We start from the raw sequence: 23,447 nt of genomic DNA, 5'->3' as shown, positions 1-23,447 counted from the left end.
ACAAAAGGGACGAATTGCATCTTAACAGGTGTGGGACCAGCATTCTGGCAGGCAGGTTTGCCACTGCTACACGGGTGGCTTTAAGGGGGGTGGGGTGTCGAATGGGATAGTGGAGGATGGAGTTAAAGGGAAAGGGTTTCTTAAATGTGTGAGCGTAGAGACCGAGGGGTGTAAAATGAGGATAGAAGAAATAGGTAGCAAGGTGAAAAGTAAAAGTGGCAGGCAGACAAAACCAGGGCAAAAATCAAAAAGGGCCACTTTTAAACATAATTGTATAAGGGGTAAGAGTGTTGTAAAAACAAGCCTGAAGGCTTAGTGTCTCAATGCAAGGAGCATCCGTAATAAGATGGATGAGTTCAATGTGCAGATAGCTATTAATGACTATGATATAGTTCGGATCACGGAGACATGGCTCCAGGGTGACCAAGGCTGGGAGCTGAACATCAAGGGATATTCAATATTCAGGAGGGATAGAGAGAAAGGAAAAGGAGGTGGGGTAGCGTTACTGATTAGAGAGGGGATTAATTCAATGGAAAGGAAGGACATTAGTTTGGAGGATGTGGAATCGGTATGGGTAGAGCTGCGAAACACTAAGGGGCAGAAAATGCTGGTGGGTGTTGTGTACAGGCCACCTAACAGTAGTAGTGAAGTTGGAGATGGTATCAAACAGGAAATTAGAAATGCGTGCGACAAAGGCAAAACAGTTATGGGTGACTTCAATCTACATATAGATTGGGTGAATCAAATTGGCAGGGGTGCTGAGGAAGAGGATTTCTTGGAATGTATGCGGGATAGTTATCTCAATCAACATGTAGAGGAACCAACGAGAGAGCAGGCTATTTTAGACTGGGTATTGAGTAATGAGGAAGGGTTAATTAGCAATCTTGTTGTACGTGCCCCCTTGGGCAAGAGTGACCATAATATGGTTGAGTTCTTCATTAGGATGGAGAGTGACATTGTTAATTCAGAAACAATGGTTCTGAACTTAAAGAAAGGTAACTTTGAGGGTATGAGACGTGAATTGGCCAAGATTGACTGGCAATTAATTCTAAAAGGGTTGACGGTGGGTATGCAATGGAAGACATTTAAAGACTGCATGTATGAACTACAAAAATTGTTCATCCCAGTTTGGCAAAAGAATAAATCAGGGAAGGTAGTACATCCGTGGATAACAAGGGAAATCGGGGATAGTATCAAAGCGAAGGATGATGCGTACAAATTAGCCAGAAAAAGCAGCATACCGGAGGACTGGGAGAAATTCAAAGACCAGCAGAGGAGGACAAAGGGCTTAATTAGGAAAGGAAAAATAGATTATGAAAGAAAACTGGCAGGGAATATAAAAACTGACTGCAAAAGTTTTTATAGATATGTGAAAAGGAAGAGATTAGTTAAAACAAATGTAGGTCCCTTGCAGTCAGAAACAGGTGAGTTGATCATGGGGAACAAGGATATGGCGGACCAATTGAATAACTACTTTGGTTCGGTCTTCACTAAGGAAGACATAAATAATTTGCCGGAAATAGCAGGGGACCGCGGGTCAAAGGAGTTGGAGGAATTGAGTGAAATCCAGGTTAGCCGGGAAGTGGTGTTGGGTAAATTGAATGGATTAAAGGCCGATAAATCCCCAGGGCCAGATAGGCTGCATCCCAGAGTACTTAAGGAAGTAGCTCCAGAAATAGTGGATGCATTAGTAATAATCTTTCAAAACTCTTTAGATTCTGGAGTAGTTCCTGAAGATTGGCGGGTAGCAAATGTAACCCCACTTTTTAAGAAGGGAGGGAGAGAGAAAATGGGGAATTACAGACCAGTTAGTCTAACATCGGTAGTGGGGAAACTGCTAGTCAGTTATTAAAGATGGGATAGCAGCACATTTGGAAAGTGGTGAAATCATTGGACAAAGTCAGCATGGATTTACGAAAGGTAAATCATGTCTGACGAATCTTATAGAATTTTTCGAGGATGTAACTAATAGCGTGGATAGGGGAGAACCAGTGGATGTGGTGTATCTGGACTTCCAGAAGGCTTTCGACAAGGTCCCACATAAGAGATTAGTATACAAACTTAAAGTACACGGCATTGGGGGTTCAGTATTGATGTGGATAGAGAACTGGCTGGCAAACAGGAAGCAAAGAGTAGGAGTAAACGGGTCCTTTTCACAATGGCAGGCAGTGACTAGTGGGGTACTGCAAGGCTCAGTGCTGGGACCCCAGCTATTTACAATATATATTAATGATCTGGATGAGGGAATTGAAGGCAATATCTCCAAGTTTGCGGATGACACTAAGCTGGGGGGCAGTGTTAGCTGTGAGGAGGATGCGAGGAGACTGCAAGGTGACTTGGATAGGCTGGGTGAGTGGGCAAATGTTTGGCAGATGCAGTATAATGTGGATAAATGTGAGGTTATCCATTTTGGTGGCAAAAACGGGAAAGCAGACTATTATCTAAATGGTGGCCGATTGGGAAAGGGGGAGATGCAGCGAGACCTGGGTGTCATGGTACACCAGCCATTGAAGGTAGGCATGCAGGTGCAGCAGGCAGTAAAGAAAGAGAATGGTATGTTAGCTTTCATTGTAAAAGGATTTGAGTATAGGAGCAGGGAGGTTCTACTGCAGTTGTATAGGGTCTTGGTGAGACCACACCTGGAGTATTGCGTACAGTTTTGGTCTCCAAATCTGAGGAAGGACATTATTGCCATAGAGGGAGTGCAGAGACGGTTCACCAGACTGATTCCTGGGATGTCAGGACTGTCTTATGAAGAAAGACTGGATAGACTTGGTTTATACTCTCTAGAATTTAGGAGATTGAGAGGGGATCTTATAGAAACTTACAAAATTCTTGAGGGGTTGGACAGGCTAGATGCAGGAAGATTGTTCCCGATGTTAGGGAAGTCCAGGACAAGGGGTCACCGCTTAAGGATAAGGGGGAAATCTTTTAAAACAGGGATGAGAAGAACTTTTTTTCACACAGAGAGTGGTGAATCTCTGGAACTCTCTGCCACAGAGGGTAGTTGAGGCCAGTTCATTGGCTATATTTAAGAGGGAGTTAGATGTGGCCCTTGTGGCTAAGGGGATCAGGGGGTATGGAGAGAAGGCAGGTACGGGATACTGAGTTGGATGATCAGCCATGATCATATTGAATGGCGGTGCAGGCTCGAAGGGCCGAATGGCCTACTCCTGCACCTAGTTTCTATGATGGAAATAATAATACTGTGTATATTCATTACCTTTGAATTGTAGTTTTATGTAATCCTCCTAATAATTTCTGAATTCCATTTCACAATATCTATCAGTCATACAGAATATTACAAGGTAATATCTTGCCCAAACTCAGTTGTATCTTTCTATCTCAATAAGTATCACAAAATATGCCATTGTTTCAGCCACATAATGACAAAATATAGAATGTAGGTTATTTGTTATCAGAAATCCCATCCCAGATACAACAGTACTTAAAGAACATTTGTTTTACTAATTTACGAGCATGTACCATAGGTTGATCCATATCCAACAAAAGGTTGTGATAATTGCATAAAATGTGTTATTGTCTAAGAAATTTAGGCAAGTCCCAAGCTATAGATACTTTTCCCCCCACCCCCAATCCCCCTCGCCCGATCTTCCTTTGACCTACCATTTGGCTACTTTTACTCAGCTGCTGTAACGTTTCCTTCCTATCAAAATCTCTGTGTAGCATCTCTGTCCCTATCTTCCAATTCCCACTTTGAAATAAAATACAACTTTCGATTTTCGATTTTTGACTTAAATATTTTGCAGCAGGATCGCTATATAAATGCAAATATATGGTGGTTTATCCTAGCAACCAGGTGTGAAAATTACAATGAATTGAACGATGATTGAAAATGCGTGGGAATCGACTAATCGTGATCCTGCTGCGAAATGGTTAAGTCGAAAGTTGTATTTTATTTCAAAGTGGGAATTTGAAGATTGGGACAGAGATGCTACACAGAGATTTTAAGCTCTTGGGTGAATTCGCACAGTGGGACAGTGCTTGAGGCAGCATCTATGGAGCGAAGGAAATAGCCGGGTCTGAAGAAGGGTTTCGACCCGAAACGTTGCCTATTTCCTTCGCTCCATAGATGCTGCCTCACCCGCTAAGTTTATCCAGAATTTTTGTCTACTGCAAAACGTCAACGATTCCGGGAATGCCGAGAGAGCTAGAGAGAGAGATGGGGAACGGGAGAGAGAGAGCGCACGAGAAGGAGAGGGGGGGGAGAGAGCGAAAGACAGAGAGACACAACATTGGTCGGTAGGTAAATTGAATGACTAACCTGCTGCACACCAAGAATCTCACCAAGAAGAAGTCCTCAATCATGATGGTGAGTTTTAAGAAATTCTCAATGTTTCATTAATGCATCAATCTACATTCCTCAGTAAATCTAATTATGTTTTGAAGCAGTGTTAATGATGCCGCGTGAATTGTATTCAAAGGAATGCAGCGTCATTAATACTTCTTCTAAAACACAATTGCATTTACTGAGGAATGTGGATCGATGCATTGATGGCGCACTGGATAACTACTTGTTAACTACTGGCTGTTCACAAGTGCTAAAGTAGTTAACACATCGTTTGTGTCTGATTGCCATACAGTGCTTGTTATCCATGTAAGTTTTGTAAATAAATCCGTATGGCGAATGTTTTTCTTTTAACCTTTATTTAACAAAGTGAATTTGTATTTCCATATGAAATACGGAAAATTAACTGGGCACGGGGCCCAGTTTGGAAAAATCGGTCCAATCGGCCTAAGGCCGGCCCTGCTTCCTAATATAAATGTAGCAAATAATCGCAATAATCATGCATCAAATGTAAATAAGGCACACTGATACTACAATACATGTTACCCAGACATCTGTTTCAGCAAAGGCATTCTGCTCCTTCATTTGTTGTTTTCATAGAAACATAGAAATAATGAGCTTTGAGCCTAATCTACATTCAACATTATCATGCCAATTATTCAAATTCAGTATCGCATTCTTACTTTATCTTCATGTCCCATGATATCATTAATCATCGATATCTATAGCCCACTGGGGTATCTGGTCAAAATGGTGTCTCACAGCTCCAGTGACCTAGGTGCTATCACCACCTCTGATGCTTCCCATGTCCCATTCCCATTTCCTCTGTGTGCTCCATGTTCCAATAACGTGCGTGTTGATGGGTTAATTGGCCATAATATGCAGGTGAGTGTTAGAATCTGCGGGGAGTTGAGGGCATAAAATTAGTTTAGGATGGACAGGATTCATGGTTGACACAGTCTTAGTGGACCATAGAGCCTGATGGTCGGCACAGACTGTGTTTCATGCTTTATGGTAATCTTTGACTCCACTGTACTCAACATCATACTTAATATTATGACTTTTTGTGGGAATCCTTCTTGAATATATTTAATGTTCTGGTCTGAAGCTCCTTCTCTGGTGGAACATTCCACAGGTTCACCTCTCTTTGGACGAAAACATCTCTCCTCATTTAGGTTTTAAATGGCCTACTCCACATTCTTAGGCTGTGATCCAGTGTTATGGTCTTCCTCGCTACTGGCAGTGTTATTCCTGCCACGTGTCTGTCCAGTCCTGGCAGCATTTTCCAAGCTTCATTGAGGTCCGTCTCATTCTTCTAAGGTCTACTGAATACTAGCCCAATTATTTTGATCTCTTTTTGGACTTAGTAACTAGATTCCTAGGTAACCAGGAAAATAGACAAGGGAGCACCAATGGATGTAGTACACCTGGACTTTCAGAAGCATTTGATAAGGTCCCACATAGGAGATTAATGGGCAAAATTAGGGCACATGGTATTGGGGGTAGAGTGCTGACATGGATAGAAAATTTGGTTGGCAGACCGGAAACAAAGAGTAGGGATTAATGGGTCCCTTTCAGAATGGCAGGCAGTGACTAGTGGGGTACCGCAATGCTTGTTGCTGAGACCGCAGCTATTTACAATACTGTATATATCAATGATTTAGATGAAGGGATTCAAAGTAACATTAGCAAATTTGCAGATGACACAAAGCTGGGTGGCAGTGTGAACTGTGAGGGATGCTAGGAGAATGCAGGGCGAATTGCACAGGTTGGGTGAGTGGGCAGATGCATGGCAGATGCAGTTTAATGTGGCTAAATGTAAGTTTATCCACTTTGGTAGTGAAAACAGGTAGGCAGATTAATATCTAAATGGTGTCAAGTTGGGAAAAGGGGAAGTACAACGGGATCTGGGGGGTCCTTGTTCATCAGTCAATTAAAGTAAGCATGCAGGTACAGCAGGCAGTAAAGAAAGCGAATGGCATGTTGGCTTTCATAACAAGAGGAGTTGAGTATAGGAGGTCCTTCTGCAGTTGTACAGGGCCCTGGTGAGACCACACCTCGAGTATTGTGTGCAGTTTTGGTCCCCTAATTTGAGGAAGGACATTCTTGCTATTGAGGGAGTGCAGCGTAGGTTTACAAGGTTAATTCCCAGGATGGCGGGACTCTCATATGCTGAGGGAATTGAGTGGCTGGGCTTGTATACTCTGGAATTTAGAAGGATGAGAGGGAATGTTATTGAAACATATAAGATTATAAAGGGTTTGGACACGCTAGAGGCAGGAAACATGTTCCCGATGTTGCGGGAATCCAGAACCAGGGGCCACAGATTAAGAATAAGGGGTAAGCCATTTAGAACGGAGATGAGTAAACACTTTTTCACATAGAGAGTTGTGAGTCTGTGGAATTCTCTGCCTCAGAGGGCGGCGGAGGCCTGTTCTCTGGATACTTTCAAGAGAGCTAGATAGGGCTCTTAAAGATAGTGGAGTCAGGGGATATGAAGAGAAAGCAGGAGGAACGGGGTATTAATTGGGGATGATCAGCCATGATCAAATTGAATGGCGGTGCTGGCTCAAAGGGCCGACTGGCCTACTCCTGCTCCCATTGTCTATTGTCTGACATCCCCAGAAATCAGTCTTCTGAAACCATTGCTGCAGTCTCTCCCTAGCAAGAACATCCTTCCTCAGATATGGATTTCCAAGCTGTAGTCTCATTGAGGCCCTGTGCAATTACATAATTTGCACAATACGATGGAGGGTCTGAAAATGGACCTACAGCTCTGTGGGGGCCTCTTGTCAAACATGTTATAAAGTGATGCATCTCAGATGACTGATTGATAAAGATGGGATCAAAAAGACCTTTCCTTTCATGTTGCTTCTCTGACCATCTAGCACAGAACGAGTGTGGCCACAGTAACTTTCAGCATGCGACTGATTGCTCGGTGGTGTTACAGAGTCGCTGTTGGTGATTGTCACTCAAGACTTCACCCGTGTTCTTTCAGCCCTCAACAGTTTTTCCATGTGACATTCAACATAACAGTTAATGGAGGGAGGAAAGAGTGGACAGTAGGCTTGTGACCATCCAGCAGTCATACAGAGACATGAACAGAAACAGGCCCATTGGCTCAACTCATCCAAGATGACCAATATGGCCATATAGCTAATCCCATTTGCACATATTTGACCCATATCTCTCCAAACCTTTCCTGTGCATGTACCTGTCCAAAGGTATTTTAAATATTGTTATTTTACCTGTGGAAAAGGTTATCCCTCAGATTCTTATTAAATCTTTTCCCTCTCACCAAACTATATTTTCCAGTTCTTGATTCACCAACCTTGGATAAAAACTGAGTGCATTCACTCTATCCGTGCCCCTCAAGATATTATACTTTATAAGATCACTCCCTGCATCCGTTATGCTCCAAGGAATAATGCCCTAGCTTGCCCAACCTCTCCCTATAACTCAGTCCCTTGAGAGCTAGCAACATTTTATTGCCTTTGTTTATCCTGGCTTTATAGACCTAGGGTTGATGTCGAGGATACCCAGGTCACTCTCTCCTGACTGCGCTGACACCTGTTATTATTTTAACGTGTCTCTTCCAGGTTGTGTAAATCATTTTTTATACGGTCTACATTTTACTGCCAGGAACTAATTGTCTGTGCCTGTTAGAAATTGACAGCAATTTATTTTTTCTGGTACATATTTGAAGACAGAATGGGCAAATTGGCCCAGATGGTGCCAGTTCATCTTTCAGCACTTGGAAGCTCTTGTAAAATTGAGGTCAACATTTTCCAAACTTCCAAAGCCTGCACTGGGTTAGTGCAGAATCAATCCTGTCGCTGGTCCTGGTTGATGGAAACACCACACTACCTTTGTTGAATATGATGCATAGATTGATGCTGGTAAGGCAAATTAAAAACGATTTCATCATGCATTTCCATTCATAGGAATCTGCACACTACAAGGGAGGTTGGACGTAAGGTTGTTTAATAACGAGTGTGGCTGAGCCATTGACCATTCTACCAGAGATGGCCAGACATCTGAAGCAAAAAAATATACAGGGAGAGAACAAAACAGGATCATTAACTATATATTGCAATAGAAAAAATAAACTGATTTTGGAAAGTTGTGCGATAAGCTTCAATGGTTTGTTCTTTTAATATTACATTTAATATTGAAACTCATAGATTAAAAGTCAGGAATTTTCCTCAGCTTGACAATATTTAACATTCCCATATACACTGAAGAGTGAAACTTTCATTCTCAGTTGGATCTGGCCAGAATGATGTCAGTTCATCGTTCAGCTCGCTGAGTGCTTAGAAGTTCTTGCACAATTAGGTTCAACATTCTTCAAACTTCTGAATTTTGATCTGAGATTTGGTTGCCCTGGAAATGCAAGAATTACACATTACACTGGAATCAGTCATTTAGGCTTGAATAGAAGTGGAGAATTAAACAGCAGGGAGGAGGGAGGTCAAGAGTATCCCCACCATCAGGAAGGTTGGCCCTGCAAAACCAGGTAGGATCAGCTAGAAGTCCACCATCGGCATCCTCCTGGGCTCCCCACCATCACAGAACCATTCTTCAGCAAATTTGATTCACTCCACTTGAAAAACCCATTGCCAGCTTAACCATTTCCAACTATAACCAGCAAAGGCAATGGAACCAGAAATAATCTCAGCTGAGGTACTTGAGACTGTGTTCCAGAACTAGCTGACCCTCCAGCCCAGCTGCTAACAAATATAAATGGATCCAGTTAGTCTATTTTCAATGTCATCACTATGCCTTTTGGTAACTCTTGCTCTCTAATAGCCAACTCACCAATGCTAAATGTGGGATTCATCAGGACCACTCAACCAGACCTCATCACAACCTTGGTCTAAACATGGCCCAGAGTTGAGGTGAGATTGACATTGAGGCTGCATGAGTGTGGTGTCAAAGAGCCCACGTAAATCTATAGACAATGGACATCAGTTAATGGAGTCTTCCCTTGTACAAAGGAAGATGTTTCTGGTCATTGGAGGATAATCGTCCCAACCCTTGGACTGAATGGCCTGTTCCTGTGCTTTACTGTTCCACATATTGTATGTTCTTTGTTCCCCTCCAAGTTACACACCATCCTTACTTTGCCAGGCTACCACCATCACTTGATCTATATCTTGGAACTCCCTTCCAACAGCACTAAGAGAGCACCTTCAGCAGAAGTATTGTGACCGTTTAAGAAGGCGGCTCGCCACCCCTTTCTCAAGGGCATTTAAGAATCTGCAATTAATGTTGGCCTTGTCACTAATGCCCAGATCATAAAACTGGATGAATAAAAATGGAGGCACAAGGAGACAGTATAATCCTGTTGGGGAAAGTCAATATTTACCCTCAGTTTCTCCAGGGATATCAGTGAGACATTGGAACATAAGAAAATAGGAGCATAAGTAGACCACTCAGCCCCTCAAGACCACCCTATCATTCAATGTGATCAGGGCTGACATGCCCAGGCCTCATCTCAACTTCTGTGTCAGTTTCACATGCCCTCAATTTCCCGATCCTTCAGAAAATTATGTATTTTCTCTTAAAATACTCTCATGACATTCTAGACTAGTGAATTCCAGGGATCCATTGCGTTCAGCAAGAATATTTGATTGCTGCTGCCCTTTAGTCACACCGACTGGCAAAGATTTTCAAGAGAGTCACCTTTTAAACATGCACCCAGAATAACTAATCTTGGGCAGCCACCACGGACAGCAAATGTGGCATATTGGTGCCTTCATGCAAACGTGGCCCTGCAAAACACCCAGTTTATGATGGACAGAATCAACAGTTTGACCAATACCCTGGTCAGATGTCTATAGTGCTTGAGACTGCTGGCAATGAAAGGTCAATTGGGAAGCCCTGTTGCTACTCCTTAGTTAGCATTGCGCTGCTTATCAGGTTGGAGCAGGGAGTGAGGAAAAGCTTTTGTGGATATACTTTTGTGGGGAGATGGGGGAAGTTACAAGTTTTGAGGGCATGGAGCAGAGAGGAGCTTGGAGTGGAGTAGATTGATGAAGGAGATATGATGGAAGAGTTGGCCAGGAAACCAGATGGAAGAGAGAAGAAGGGAGAACATATAACCCACATGTCACATCCAATATCCACTATGCATCAGTGCCCCTTTCCACTGGCCGGTATAGAGTTCTTCACAACAATGGTACCAGCTGATCTGAACATTATTATGGTATTATTTATAGTCTGAAAGTCTTTCAGAAGTATGATATCATATCTACAATAATTAGGTAAACATTATTTTACATTTATAGAGTAGTAGTAGTACAACAGTAAGATAAAGATTGCTTTAAAACAATGACTAATTTCATTACCCAACTTGCTTTTTTAACCCACAGAGTGTTGGAACTGTAGGAAGAAATTTGCATTCTGCACAAGATGGAAAAACGTCCTGCTTTTGATAAACAATTTAATAAATGTAAAGAGGACAATTATATTCCAAAAAGATGTTGTGAAAAGAATTACATGCAAATGACCAGAATCTAGGGGAATTGAAGAACTGCCTCCTTGAATCGCTGAGGTTCTTCCTGTGTCCAGTGCATTTTGCTAGCACGTGCTGGAGTTGTTGAGGAGTGCAAGAACACATGAGGATCCTGCATAGTGAATGCCTGCTCAATTTACACTTTGCCCTCCCATATTACATTAACACGCGATTACAAAAAGAACAAGTGCAAGAACATATCCATACCGGATTTCGAGGCATAGGATGCATTCGTTTTTGTGTGTGACTCCATTTGAATCACAGACCGGCTCATATTTAGTGGGACATTTTGTATTACTTTGGATCCTCCCACAGAGTGGCTGAAACAGAGAAGATAATCAATTATATCAACCAATCTCTCCAGAATAATAAATTCATGATGAAATTGAGATGTAAACATATTTTTAATTTACCTCTATGTAATTTCCTGAAGTTTCAACAGCTGCAGATGAAAGAGGCGAATAGTTAGGTAATTGGTACAGTGTCACTTTGCCTATACATTTAATACAATATGTCTAAGGGAAAAGAAGGCAGAAGAAAGGAAGCAAAAAAGGAAACAAGCCATTAAATAATTCAAATCCACGTCAGTGTTTTTGAATATCAGTATCCAGTGTATACAGGAGATATGGAAACCAATTTATGCATTGTTCGAGAACCTGATGGTAGAGGGAAGAAAAGCTGATATAAGTCCATAAGACCACTGCAAGCATTGAAATATTGAAACTGCAAGCAATGTGATAATGACTAGATTTTGGCTGTGAACCGTGTAAACAGTGGCCAGTGCAGTTGGATGAGCTTTATTTTCTTTCTTCGGTATAATGCCATGTGCTCTTTAACTAGATAGAGATAATGGACAGCTATTTAACATCTCACCTGAAATGCATCACCTCCCTCAGAGCAGAAATCAAGAAGGTTTATTTGTCACATGCACCAGATATGAACCGGACAATTAAATTCTTACATGTCGCAGCTTCACAGGCACATTAGGCGCAACAGCAGCAACAATAAATGATCAGTTATTGGAAGTAAATTAGACCATGATAATGCAAAAGCCGCTGTACATAGAGCAATGATAGTCGTGCAAAATCCGTAGTAGTTCAATAGGGTTGAGGTGTTTGATGTAGGGTTATGATAATGTTCATGCAGGATGGTTCAAGAACCTGATGGGTTATGCTGTTCTTGAACCTGGAGGTCATAGTTCTCAGGGTTAAACCCCTTCCTCCCGATGAAAGCAATGAGAAGAGAACGTGGCCTGGATGGTGTGGATCTTAGATCATATGTGTTGCCTCCTTGTGGCAATGGTGCTTGTAGATCCTTTTGATTGTCGGGGTAGTCAGTACCCCTGATAGACCGGGCAATTTTCATCACTTTTTGCAGCCTCCTTCATTCGAATTTCCGAACCAGGGCGTGAGTCCAACATGCACCTGTAGAATCTGAATTGAGTAGTTGGCAACATGCCGAATCACTTCAGACTTCTGATGAAGTAGAGACATCTGTAGCATACTTTATCATTGTATCAATGTGCTGGGCCATGACATTAGCTACCCAGTAGCATCCAGCAATGCCCAGACTATTTCATCTATGTTGGGTTTGTGATGAAGGTATTTACACTCTTGTGCATAGTCAAGGAGCAATGTAACCACTTTGGTCTAGCTCCAACATGCCACACATGATGCCTATATATGCTGATTCTATTTGCCTGTGTTATGACTGTTATCCACTATGTACATTTCCTATCCAAGAACCTGTCCAAACGCCTTTAAATATTGTTTAAGAAGGAACTGCAGATGCTGGAGAATCGAAGGTACACAAAAAAGCTGGAGAAACTCAGCGAGTGCAGCAGCATCTATGGAGCGAAGGAAATAGGCAACGTTTCGGGCCGAAACCCTTCTTCAGAGATATTGTATTTGTATGTGCATCTACCACCTCCCCTGGCAACTCATTCCAGATAACCACCAAGAACTGTGTGAAAAACTTACTCCTTTGATCTCCTTTAAATTTCACCCTGATCACTGTAAATCTTTGGCCAAACATATGGTACACACCTACTCTGGGGAAAAAGCTTCTATCTATCCTGTCTAAAGCCTTTATAATCTTATAAACCTCTATAAGGTTACCCTTCAGCCTTTTCCATTCCCCTAAGAATAAACCCAGCCTTTCCAATGTGTCGCTGTAACTAGAAATGTACATTATACTCCAAGTGTGCCCTTTTGTTTTCCAATGTTTTGTATAGCTGCAACATTATGTGCCAACTCATACTCAATGCCTTCACCTGTGAAGGAAGGCATGCAAAATGCCATATTCACTAATCTAACCACTTGTGTATTTATTTTCAGAGAACTGTGGACTTGCACCCTAAGGTCTCTCCGAAAATCAACACTCTTAATGACGCTACCATTTCCATTATATGTCCTGCCAGCATTTGATGTCCCGAACTCAGTCACCTGGATTAAATTCCATCTGTCACCGCGTTCCCCAAATTTTCAGTCAATCCATGTAGATAATCCTTCACTAGCGACAAATCATCAGTTTTCTGTCACCTTCTCAAAAAAGTGTAATCAGATTGTGAGACAGAATTCCCTCTGCATAATACCATGCTGAGTCACTCTAACCAGTTCCTACCTTCCTGAATGAATATAAATCCTCTTCATTAGATTTTTTTCCATTAATTTATCTACTACTTATGTACAGCTCATCAGCCTGTATTTTTCTGACATATCATTACTATCCTTTTTAAATAACGAAACAACATACCGCACCGGGAATAGACACAAAGTGCTGGAGTAACTCAGCAGGTCAGTCAGTATCTCTGGAGAATACAGATAGGTGATGTTTTGCATCAGGACCCTTCTTCAGACTGATTGTGGTTGGGGGTGGAGTAGAAAGCAGGAAGAGTGGAGGGACAGGACAAAGTCCGGCAAGGGATAGGTGGATACAGATATGGGAGGTTCTTGATAGGCAAGTGGTTGAACAAGGCCAGATGTGAAAATCTGTGAAATACCGATTAAAGAACTGCGAATTATGAAGCAGGAAAAAGGAATGTAGATGGAGGGGAGGAGGAGGGGAGAAATAGATGTGAGTGTAGGTGGGGCACAGGGAAGAGAGGAGGTGAAAAAATGAAAGGAGGGGTGGGGGGGAGTTTGGTAAATTACCTAAAATTGAGAATTCAGTGTTCGTACCTGGGTTGTAATCTAATCAACAGAATTTAAGTTGCTGTTGTTCCAGATTGCATGTGGCACTAACAATTAAGGAAGCCCATGGATCTAGTTTGCCAACATTGCATTTCTGAGAATGTGATTTTCTGCAATGATACAATGTGGCTTGAAACTGAGAGAATTTTTCATTTACTTCAAACTGCCCAATTACATTCAATATCCAATCTGATGAATGCAAGGAAGCTCTTTTGCATGTTCTCCCTGAAGCAGAGATTTACAAATATGTTTCTACTTGTTTGCTTGTCCATTTGATGCTCGTGGCATCTTGCAGATGGCAAGTTTTAGTTTAGTTTAGTTTAGTTTAGTTTAGTTTAGTTTAGTTTAGTCTAGTTTAGTTTATATACGGCGTGGAAACAGGCAGAGTCCGTGCCGACCAACGATCCCCGCACACTAACACTATCCTATAGACAATACGGACAATTTACAATTCTACCAAGCCAAACATCCAATCATGTACAAGCCAATCACGTACAAACCCCTTACAGACAGCACCCTTAGTCAGGATCGAACTCGGTTCACAGACGCTGTAAGGTAGCAACTCTACTACTGCGTCACCGTGCCACCAGATGCCTTGAGCCAGAAGTCAGATGCCTTATTTTCCCATGTAATAACAATGAGTGAAAGTCATTGGTTGCAAATCATATACAGGTGGTAAAGCAAAGGTGCTATCGCGAGGTTAGGTTTGAGACTCCATCAGGATGATTTGATTCTGTTTGTTAGAAGCATAGATGTCCATGATCAAGTAAAAGCTGCCAGTGATTGCCATGAAAGTCCGAACCCTTAACCAGTGATACAAAAAGTTAAAATCAAACAGCTGGGACCAGGCAGCATCTGTGGAGAGTAAGATAGATTATTTTTGGGGTTGGGCCCCCTCTTCAGACTGAAGAAGACTACAAATAACAACTTACCCAGAGTGGAGAGGAGGCAGAGGGAAATAAGAGCAAATGCTGAGATTAATTTCATTCTTCTGCAGCCGAGATCTGTGTTAGTGATGTCCAGTCCTTACCTTGTTTCGACACTTGCCTCTGTGTTGCACAGCCTAGGATGAAGCTGGTTTATATAAAGGGGATGTCTGCCCAGTGACTCATTGAACAATGTGAATTGCACTGAGGGTGAAGATGGACTCGGATGGTTCAGAGTGTGAATGAAGCAACCGTTAACAATAACACTCTGGAACAAGTGCTACAGTGTTAAACAGTGCAAATGTCCAAGCACAACATGAACCTACAAAGACACATCACTTGAAGGTCAGCCATCTTTTCTTTGGGTACACAGTGAGCTATTCGAATCTCTGCACTACTCCTTAAAGTTGTAGGTAACAAATAATGACAACTTGCTGTGTCTTTTGTCCAAAGTGTCAATAAAGCACTCCTTTTGCTCTTACCTCCCTGTGTTATGGAGCTGGAGCTCAAACTAATGTTTGAAGATGGGCAGAGCCGGATTTGCGTATAAGCTTCATAGGCTTAAGCCTGGGGTCTCGAGATCTAGGGGGGCCTCGGCAGAGCCGGATTACCACTAGGCTTCATAGGCTGAAGCCAAGGGCTTCGAAATCTAGGGGGCCTCCGGCCAAGGCAGGACACCTGCCGTTCAACTCTGAGCGGGCCCCCCCTCTCTATCTCTCTCTCTCTCTGTCACTCTCCGTCTCCGCCCGCCATCCGTATCCGTGTCCGGGCCGCCGGGTCTCTGCTCTCCGCTCGCTCCTCATCCGCCGGCACGGCCGGCCGCCTTGCACATGCGCACTGCTGCGGCCAGCACGTCTTCCCCCTGCACATGCGCACAACCACGGCCAGCACATCATCGGCCGCCCTGCACATGCGCACTGCCAAGGCTACTGGTCGGCGCTGGGCACTTTCTCCATCGCTTTGAATTGTGGGAGATCTGGCCACCATTGCTGTCCGGTCGACGTCTCGCCACGACCGCTGAAAACCAACGCAGAATCACTCCCTGGAGCTGGAGTAACTCCCGAGAGTATCTCTTGCTTCTGGTTTCCTGGTCCTCCAAAAATATTCTAAATGGAATTTAAACTGGTGGACCCTCCACCACCAAACTCCAAACTCTGAACAATAACAGCCTATTGCATTTTATATATGCCTATTGTGTATATATATGGTCTATGGTATATAAACACATTGAACTTTTATCTCCTGTTCTGTATGATGTTTACATATTCTGTTGTGCTGCAGCAAGCAAGAATTTCATTGCCCTATCTGGGACACAGGGCAATAAAATTCTCTTGACTCTTGACTTGGACTTAAGCAAAAAAGGGTTCTTGGGGAAAAAATAGGTACCTTAAATTTAGTTGCATCTGGTTGATAACTATGGTAGGGTGAAGATTATTCCATGCTTTAATTGTGCGGGGGAATTCCATGGAGCAGCCAACAACTCTGGATAGAAGAAATTGGGTGATGTTTCAGGTAGAGACCCTTCTTTAGACTCCCTCTGGTTTTAGTGTTTTTAGTTTAATTTAAAGATATAGCGTGGAAACAGGCCCCATGGCCCACCGAATCCACGCTGAACACCTATCACCCATATGTACACCAGTTCTATCCCCCACATTAGCGACGTAAGTCAAGGGTGTTTTATTCTCTCACGTCCCAGTTAGAACAATGAAATCCTTACTTGCAGCAGCACAACAGAATATGTAAACATAGTACTCTGTAAACAATGTTAAAAACGAGAAAACAAACCGGTGTATATTTATATATGAATATATAACTAAATACATATATATATATAGGTGTGTGTGTATATATATATATATATCCACACATACACAATTTCCCTCCTGGGATTAATACAGTTCTATTGTATAGTATCCTGTGTGTAGGAAAGAACTGCAGATGTTGGTTTAAATTGAAGATAGACACAAAAAGCTGGAATAACTCAACAGGTCAGACAGAATCTCTGGACAAAAGGAAAATATTGCGTTTAGGGTTGGGTGTGAAATAGGTTCCTGCACACCTTAGGAATGTGGAAGGAAACAAGAGCACCCGGAGAAAACCCATGAGATCAAAGGGAAAAGGAGCAAACTCCATACAGACAGCATCCATATTCAGGATTAAATCCGGGTCTCTGGCACTTTTAGGCAGCAACTGTGTGGCCAATGTACTGCCCCATAGTCTTGACTGAATTAAAACATACAGTAGCTGTAAAGGGGGACATAGCGTCACTTGGAGATTTAAGACTGAAAATGGATATTTTCATTTTTTTAGTAACTTGTGTTGGAAAACAAAATCAAGTGGCACAGCAGGTAGACTTGATGCCTCACACGCCAGAGATCTGCGTTTGATCCTGTCCTCGGGCACTGTTTGTGTTGAATTTGCACATTCCCCCTGCAAGCGTGTGGGTTTCCTCCCACATCCCAAAGATGCATTGGCTTTGTAGGTTAACTCGTCTTTGTAAAATTGCCCCTAATGTGTAGGGAGTGGGTGAGGAAATTGGGATACCAGAACTTGTGTGAATGGGTAGACAAAAATGCAGGAGAAACTCAGCAGGTAATGTAGCATCTATGGAGCGAAGGAAATAGGAGATGTTTCGGGTCGAGACCCTTCTTCAGACTGATGTGAGGGTGGGGGGACGGGAAGAAGAAGAGGCGGAGACAGTGGGCTGAGGGAGAGCTGGGAAGGGGAGGGGAAAGCAGGGACTACCTGAAATTGAAGAAGTCAATGTTCATACCGCTGGGGCGTAAACTGCCCACGCAAAATATGAGGTGCTGTTCCTCCAATTTATGGTGGGCCTCACTCTGGCCATGGAAGAGGCCCAGGGCAGAAAGGTCAGATTCAGAATGGGAGGGGGAGTTGAAGTGCTGAGCCACTGGGAGATCAGGTTGGTTATTGCGAATCGAGCGGAGGTGTTGGGCGAAGCGATCGCCAAGCCTACGCTTGGTCTCACCGATGTAGAGCAGCTGATACCTAGAGCAGTGGATGCAACAGATGAGGTTGGAGGAGGTGCAAGTGAACCTCTGCCGCACCTGGAAAGACGGCTTGGGTCCTTGAATGGAGTCAAGGGGGGAGGTAAAGCGACAAGTGTAGCATTTGCTGCGGTTGCAAGGGAAAGTTATGGACCAGGGAGTTATGGAGGGAGCGGTCTCTGCGGAAAACCAACAGGGGAGGAGATGGGAAGATGTGGCCAGTGGTGGGATCCCATTGGTAGACAAAAAAGCTGGAGAAAATCAGCGGGTAAGGCAGCATCTATGGAGCGAAGGAATAGGTGACGTTTCGGGTCGAGCCCCTTCTTCAGATTGATGTCGGGGGGGAGACACGAAAAAGAAAGAGGCAGAGACAGTAGGTTGTGGGAGAGCTGGGAATGGGAGGGGAAGGAGGGAGAAAACAAGGACTACCAGAAATTAGAGAAGCTAATGTTCATACCACTGGGGTGTAAACTACCCAAGCAAACATGAGGTGCTGCTCCTCCAATATGCGGTGGGCCTCACTCTGGCCATGGAGAAGGCCCTGGACAGAAAGGTCGGATTCGGAATGGGAAGGGGAGTTGAAGTGTTGAGCCACCGGGAGATCAGGTTGGTTATTGTGAACTGAGTGGAGGTGTTGTGCGAAGCGATCGCCAAGCCTGCACTTGGTCTCACCGAGGCTGATCATACGTTGAATAATCCAGCCACATTGGTGTTTGGAAGTGGAAAAAAATAATAGAAATTGCATTCATTGTAACGTGTAAAAAGAGTTGAGATACTGTATTATAATTTTGCTGCATGTAATTGTGGTATATATCATGTCTTGATTGGTGAATATGTTTAGTTTGTGACTTTATTTGAAGCAGAAATAATATGCGAGTGCTTCATTGAGCATAATTCCGACTGGTAACTACACTTCGTCCAAGCACCTTATCGCACGCGTCATGCAAGCCATCTTAAATTACCCCCTAAACTGTCATTTGGCAACTTAAAACGCTGCCAAGGTTGCCCGGTTGACAACAGAGAAAAAAAATTAAGTGAGAGCCCTGCAAGGTGTATAATATTTTTGATACTGTCATAGGCCTTTCTTACATATACTGTCACAACGCACTGTAGTCTCTAAACAACCCATTAGTAATTTTCCTTGTCCTCCATTTCAGAATAATAGTGTTTTAAGACGATAACACGACACTAGCACCGGCAATAAATAAATAAATAAAAAGTGCAGCTTTCCAGCCCCTTATCTCATTAGCCACACTCAGCTGCAAATCGGTGTCAATCTGGTGGAGATGCTGTCTGACCGCTAGTTACTCCACCACTGTGTCTATCTATGGAGCTACAACGGAGATGTGCTGTATTGCAAGGGCCTTACAGTAGCTGGTATTAGGATTTGAGTAGGATTAAGGTACCGCACATTAGATGATTAGTATAGCCTACAAACATGGGGGCACACCGAGGGAGTGTTTCCTCTGTGCTTTCCTCGATGTGAGTCTGGAGAGGTCTCACTACATGGTCAGGCCACAATCTTCTCGAGCCTTGCGTTAGATCTCAGAAAATCATCTGGAAGCACAGAAGAGGAGGGTGGGTTGTGCTGGAAGTGGGAAGTGGTGAAAAGTGAGAGAGGCAAAGGAGGAATCATGAGATGGGGGTGGTGTTACTGTGAGGCTAGCCTTTTTACTGAAGTACAAAGAGCTTGTTGGGTAAGAAAGAAACTCATGTGTGTGGATTAGACAGGGTGGGTCAAGCAACCCATGCGGAGCTGAGGTGTGATCTTCTACCCTCATTGAACTTCAAGCCACACCTTGTAGCCCCACTGAGCTTCCCTTCACTGAAAATAAAACTTACTGGGAAATCAGTAAATCGGAGAACCGGAGGTACGAAAACGAAAGGGCAGACGAATGAGGTGGCCGGACCGCATGCACACATCCCCCTCCCCCACAGGGGAAACAACCGGGGAAGACAAAGGCGTGAGTGCTGCGACTGCGGATGCGCCGACGACGAGGCTGGGCCACCAACACAGGTTGACTCAGGTTGACATGGGCCGGCTTCAAATGAGCCACCGACACAGTCTCACGCCGACCCCCCCCCATGTCCAAAACAAAAGTTGTGCAGCACCCGGAAGGGTCCCTCGTACGGCTGCTACAGTGGCGTGCGATGCGCATCACGGCGCAGGAACACAAAGGAACAGACCTGGAGGGCAGACTGAACGTTGGAAGACATCACACCATGGCGAGATGTTGGGACAGAAGGGAGCGTGCCCACCTACTCCCGCAAACGGACCAACACAGATGTGCCGCCGTAAGCGGAACACCATAAACCAATTCTGCAGAGGACGAAACCAAGTCCTCCTTCGGGGCAGTACTAACCCCCAGCAAATCTCACGGCAACTCGTCCATCCACTCTGGCCCGGTGAGCCGCGCCTTGAGAATGGCTTTCAGATGGCGGTGAAACCGCTCCACCAAACCGTTGGATTGGGGATGATAGGCCGTGGTATGGTGGTGCTCAACCCCCAACAGGCAGGCCAGAGCAGACCACAACTCAGAGGTGAACTGAGCCCCCCGGTCCGAAGAGATGTCCACCGGCACACCGAAACGGGCGAACCAATGAGCAGCAAGGGCACGGGCACACGTCACAGCAGAGGTATCAGCTAGCGGAACAGCTTCCGGCCACTGCGTGAAACGATCCACCACCGTAAGGAGATGTGTGACACCCCGGGACGGGAGCAGCGGACACACGATATCCACATGAATGTGGTGGAACCGCCGGTGAGGCACAGCAAGGTCCTGAACAGGCGCATGGGCGTGACGCTGGACCTTGGACGTCTGGAACAGAATACACGCCCAGGCCCAGTGACCGACCTGCTTGCGCAAGCCATGCCACATGAGCCGGGCCACCACCAACGCAATCATCGCCTGGATGGAAGGGTGCGCCAACCCGTGGATAGCATCAAACACCCGACGGCGCCAGGTGGCCGGGACGATGGGTCGTGGCTGACCAGTGGATACATCGCACAGAACCGTGGTACCAGTCGGACCACACGGCATGTCCTCCAACACCAGGCCGCAGATGGCAGTGCAGTAGGCGGGCATCTCGGCATCCTCCAGCTGAACAGCCACCAAGGCGGAATAGTCGATCCCTGCAGCGACATCCAAGTCAGCACCGATGACAGGCCGAGACAATGCCTCAGCTTTTACCCTCGATGGGGCGAATGCTTGTCGTAAACTCCGAGATGTACGCCCACCCTGCTCGTATCCGGGAAATACCAAGACCGGCCGCCAGTAGTCGCCGCGGCGATCGGCCTAAAACACCGCCTCTATGCTTGGGACCGACATTCGGGACGACGGTTCCTCGTTGATATGGGTGCGGAGGTTATTGTTTTGCCCCCATCGGGGGTCAACACTCGTTCCAGCAAGTGGGGGCCTCACATGGACGTATAGGGTTCATATGATCCCGCTCATCTTTGGCCCCTGCCATTTTACATGGACTTTTACGGTGGCCGACGTCTCCCAGCCGCTGCTAGGCGCAGATTTCCTCCGGGCCCAATCCTTGTTGGTGAATGTGCGGGGGCAACGCCTCGTTCATACTGCGACCTTACCCTCCCGCTACATCCGCTACACCACGCAGTGACCCGGTGTCTTCCCTAGACAATATTTATGCACAGATACTGGCGGTCTTTCCTGACATTCTGACCCCACAATTTCATTCGGCCAGCCACAAGCATGGAGTGGTGCATCTCATCCTCATCTCAGGCCCACCGCTCCACGCACGGGCACGCCGGCTTCCTCCCGACAAGCTCCGTATATCCAAGGCGGAGTTCCGTCAGATGGAGGCCTTAGGGATTGTTCGGCGCTCTAACAGTACGTGGGCGCCTCCTCTACACATGGTTCCCAAGGTGTCCGGTGCCACGACCGCAGACCAGTACCCTATCCCGCACATTCAGGAGTTTTCCACCCTTCTGGCCGGCGCCCGTTTTTCCTCCAAGGTTGACCTGGTGCGGGGCTATCATCAGATCCCTGTAGCCCGGAAGACGTGCCCAAGACGGCCATTATCACTCCCTTTGGGCTTTTTGAATTCCTTCGATACCTTTTGGCCTGAAGAACGCCGCGTAGGCTTTTCAGCGACTGATGGACACAGTGGGTCACGGCCTGGACTGGTATTTCCCGGATACGAGCAGGGTGGGCGACACTGACGGGCCGCGGGACCCCAGCGCTGATGGTAGTAACACCACTTCCCCTTACCGGGGTCGCCTGGGACAGACGGCGCAGCTGAACTCCCGGTGGACGCAGGGATTGGTCTCTGGGCCCTCCAGGACACAGCCAACACCTGATTGATCGAGCCACTGTCCTGGTGCTTGGACTGCCACAGCTCATCTGCACGCTCCACTAGCTGCAGGGGGTCAGTGAAATCCTCACCGGCGAGAAGCAGGCGGATGTCGTCTGGCATCTGTTCCAAGAACGCCTGTTCGAAGGGATGAGCTGATGATCATAAGGGTGAGCATCTCACTCATGAGCACCAATGGCTTGCGATCGCTGAAGCCGCCCATGTGCATGAGCTGCGCTGTGCGGTCCAGGTGGCTGAGCCCAAAGGTACACAGTAGTAGCGCTTTGAGGCCCTCGTATTTGTCCTCATCTGACGGCGCGCATAGGTAATGGATCAAGCGACCGGCCGTCTCCTGATCCAACGCGCAAACAACGTTATGGTACCGGGTGTCATCAGCCGTGATGCGTCGGATGTGGAACTGGGCCTCGACTTGCTGCAACCATACTTGGGGCTGCGATTTCCAGAACACGGGCAGCTTCAGGGAGACCGCATTCTGCTGGGCTGGATTGACAGCGACCTCGGGCTGTTGAGGTTAATCGTTGGCTGCGTCGAAAATTACCGTTTTGGATCGTCTGAGTCACCAATATGGCAGGCGAAGAAGCAAGGCATGCGTGGTGAAACAAATAAATCTTTATTGACAAAGAGAACAGCACACAAGTGAATGGGGGAAGGTTAACCAGGGGTTCATTATATATACAAGGGCACACCCCCAAAATCCCATGACGACTCCTGCCCGCCAAACCCAGTTACATGACCCTGCCCCGACTGCCGAGGTTTCGCACAGTAAGTGGCCTAACCACCGGGTGGCGCCACAGCAGCACATTTTAAGAAGTAAAATCAAAGTCTCGACCTGAAATGTCACCTATCCTGTTCTCTAGAGATGCTGCCTGAGCTGCTGAATTACTCCAGCGCTTTGTGAACTTCAGTGACACTTTCAGGCAGATGGATATCTTAGCATTAGAGATTTTGTTGGAAACAGGGATTGTTCTTAGCACAGAGACCATCAATGGGATATGCTGGTGCGGATGTTGGAAATGGCGAATCATTTTGATTGAAAATATAAAGAAAAAAATATTCAATTGGCTAGTGTTTTTTTTGCATGTGACTGAGATTCATCTTGGCTGGTGATTTCAGTCTGCTGGTTCGATCATCTGTTTCCACAGGCAGTGACTCTGGCAT

The 23,447-nt window shown here is 45.3% G+C and overlaps 1 protein-coding gene across 1 annotated transcript; it reads right to left on the bottom strand.

Moving 5' to 3' along the window:
• Positions 1 to 8,002: 8,002 nt before the first annotated feature.
• Positions 8,003 to 15,593, bottom strand: LOC129695587 (probable pancreatic secretory proteinase inhibitor). Its single transcript, XM_055632670.1, has 4 exons — positions 14,950 to 15,593; positions 11,240 to 11,268; positions 11,034 to 11,146; positions 8,003 to 8,692 (listed from the first exon to the last, which is right to left on the bottom strand). The coding sequence occupies exons 1-4, from the start codon at positions 15,002 to 15,004 to the stop codon at positions 8,647 to 8,649; spliced, it is 243 nt and encodes an 80-aa protein (XP_055488645.1). The 5' UTR covers positions 15,005 to 15,593; the 3' UTR covers positions 8,003 to 8,646.
• Between the last annotated feature and the right edge of the window lie 7,854 nt (positions 15,594 to 23,447).

Source organism: Leucoraja erinacea, chromosome 3 (genome assembly GCF_028641065.1).
Source record: "Leucoraja erinacea ecotype New England chromosome 3, Leri_hhj_1, whole genome shotgun sequence".
Classification (NCBI taxonomy): Eukaryota; Metazoa; Chordata; class Chondrichthyes; order Rajiformes; family Rajidae; genus Leucoraja; species Leucoraja erinaceus.
Note: the sequence above shows the minus strand (reverse complement) of the source record. Positions and strands in the feature narration are given on the sequence as shown.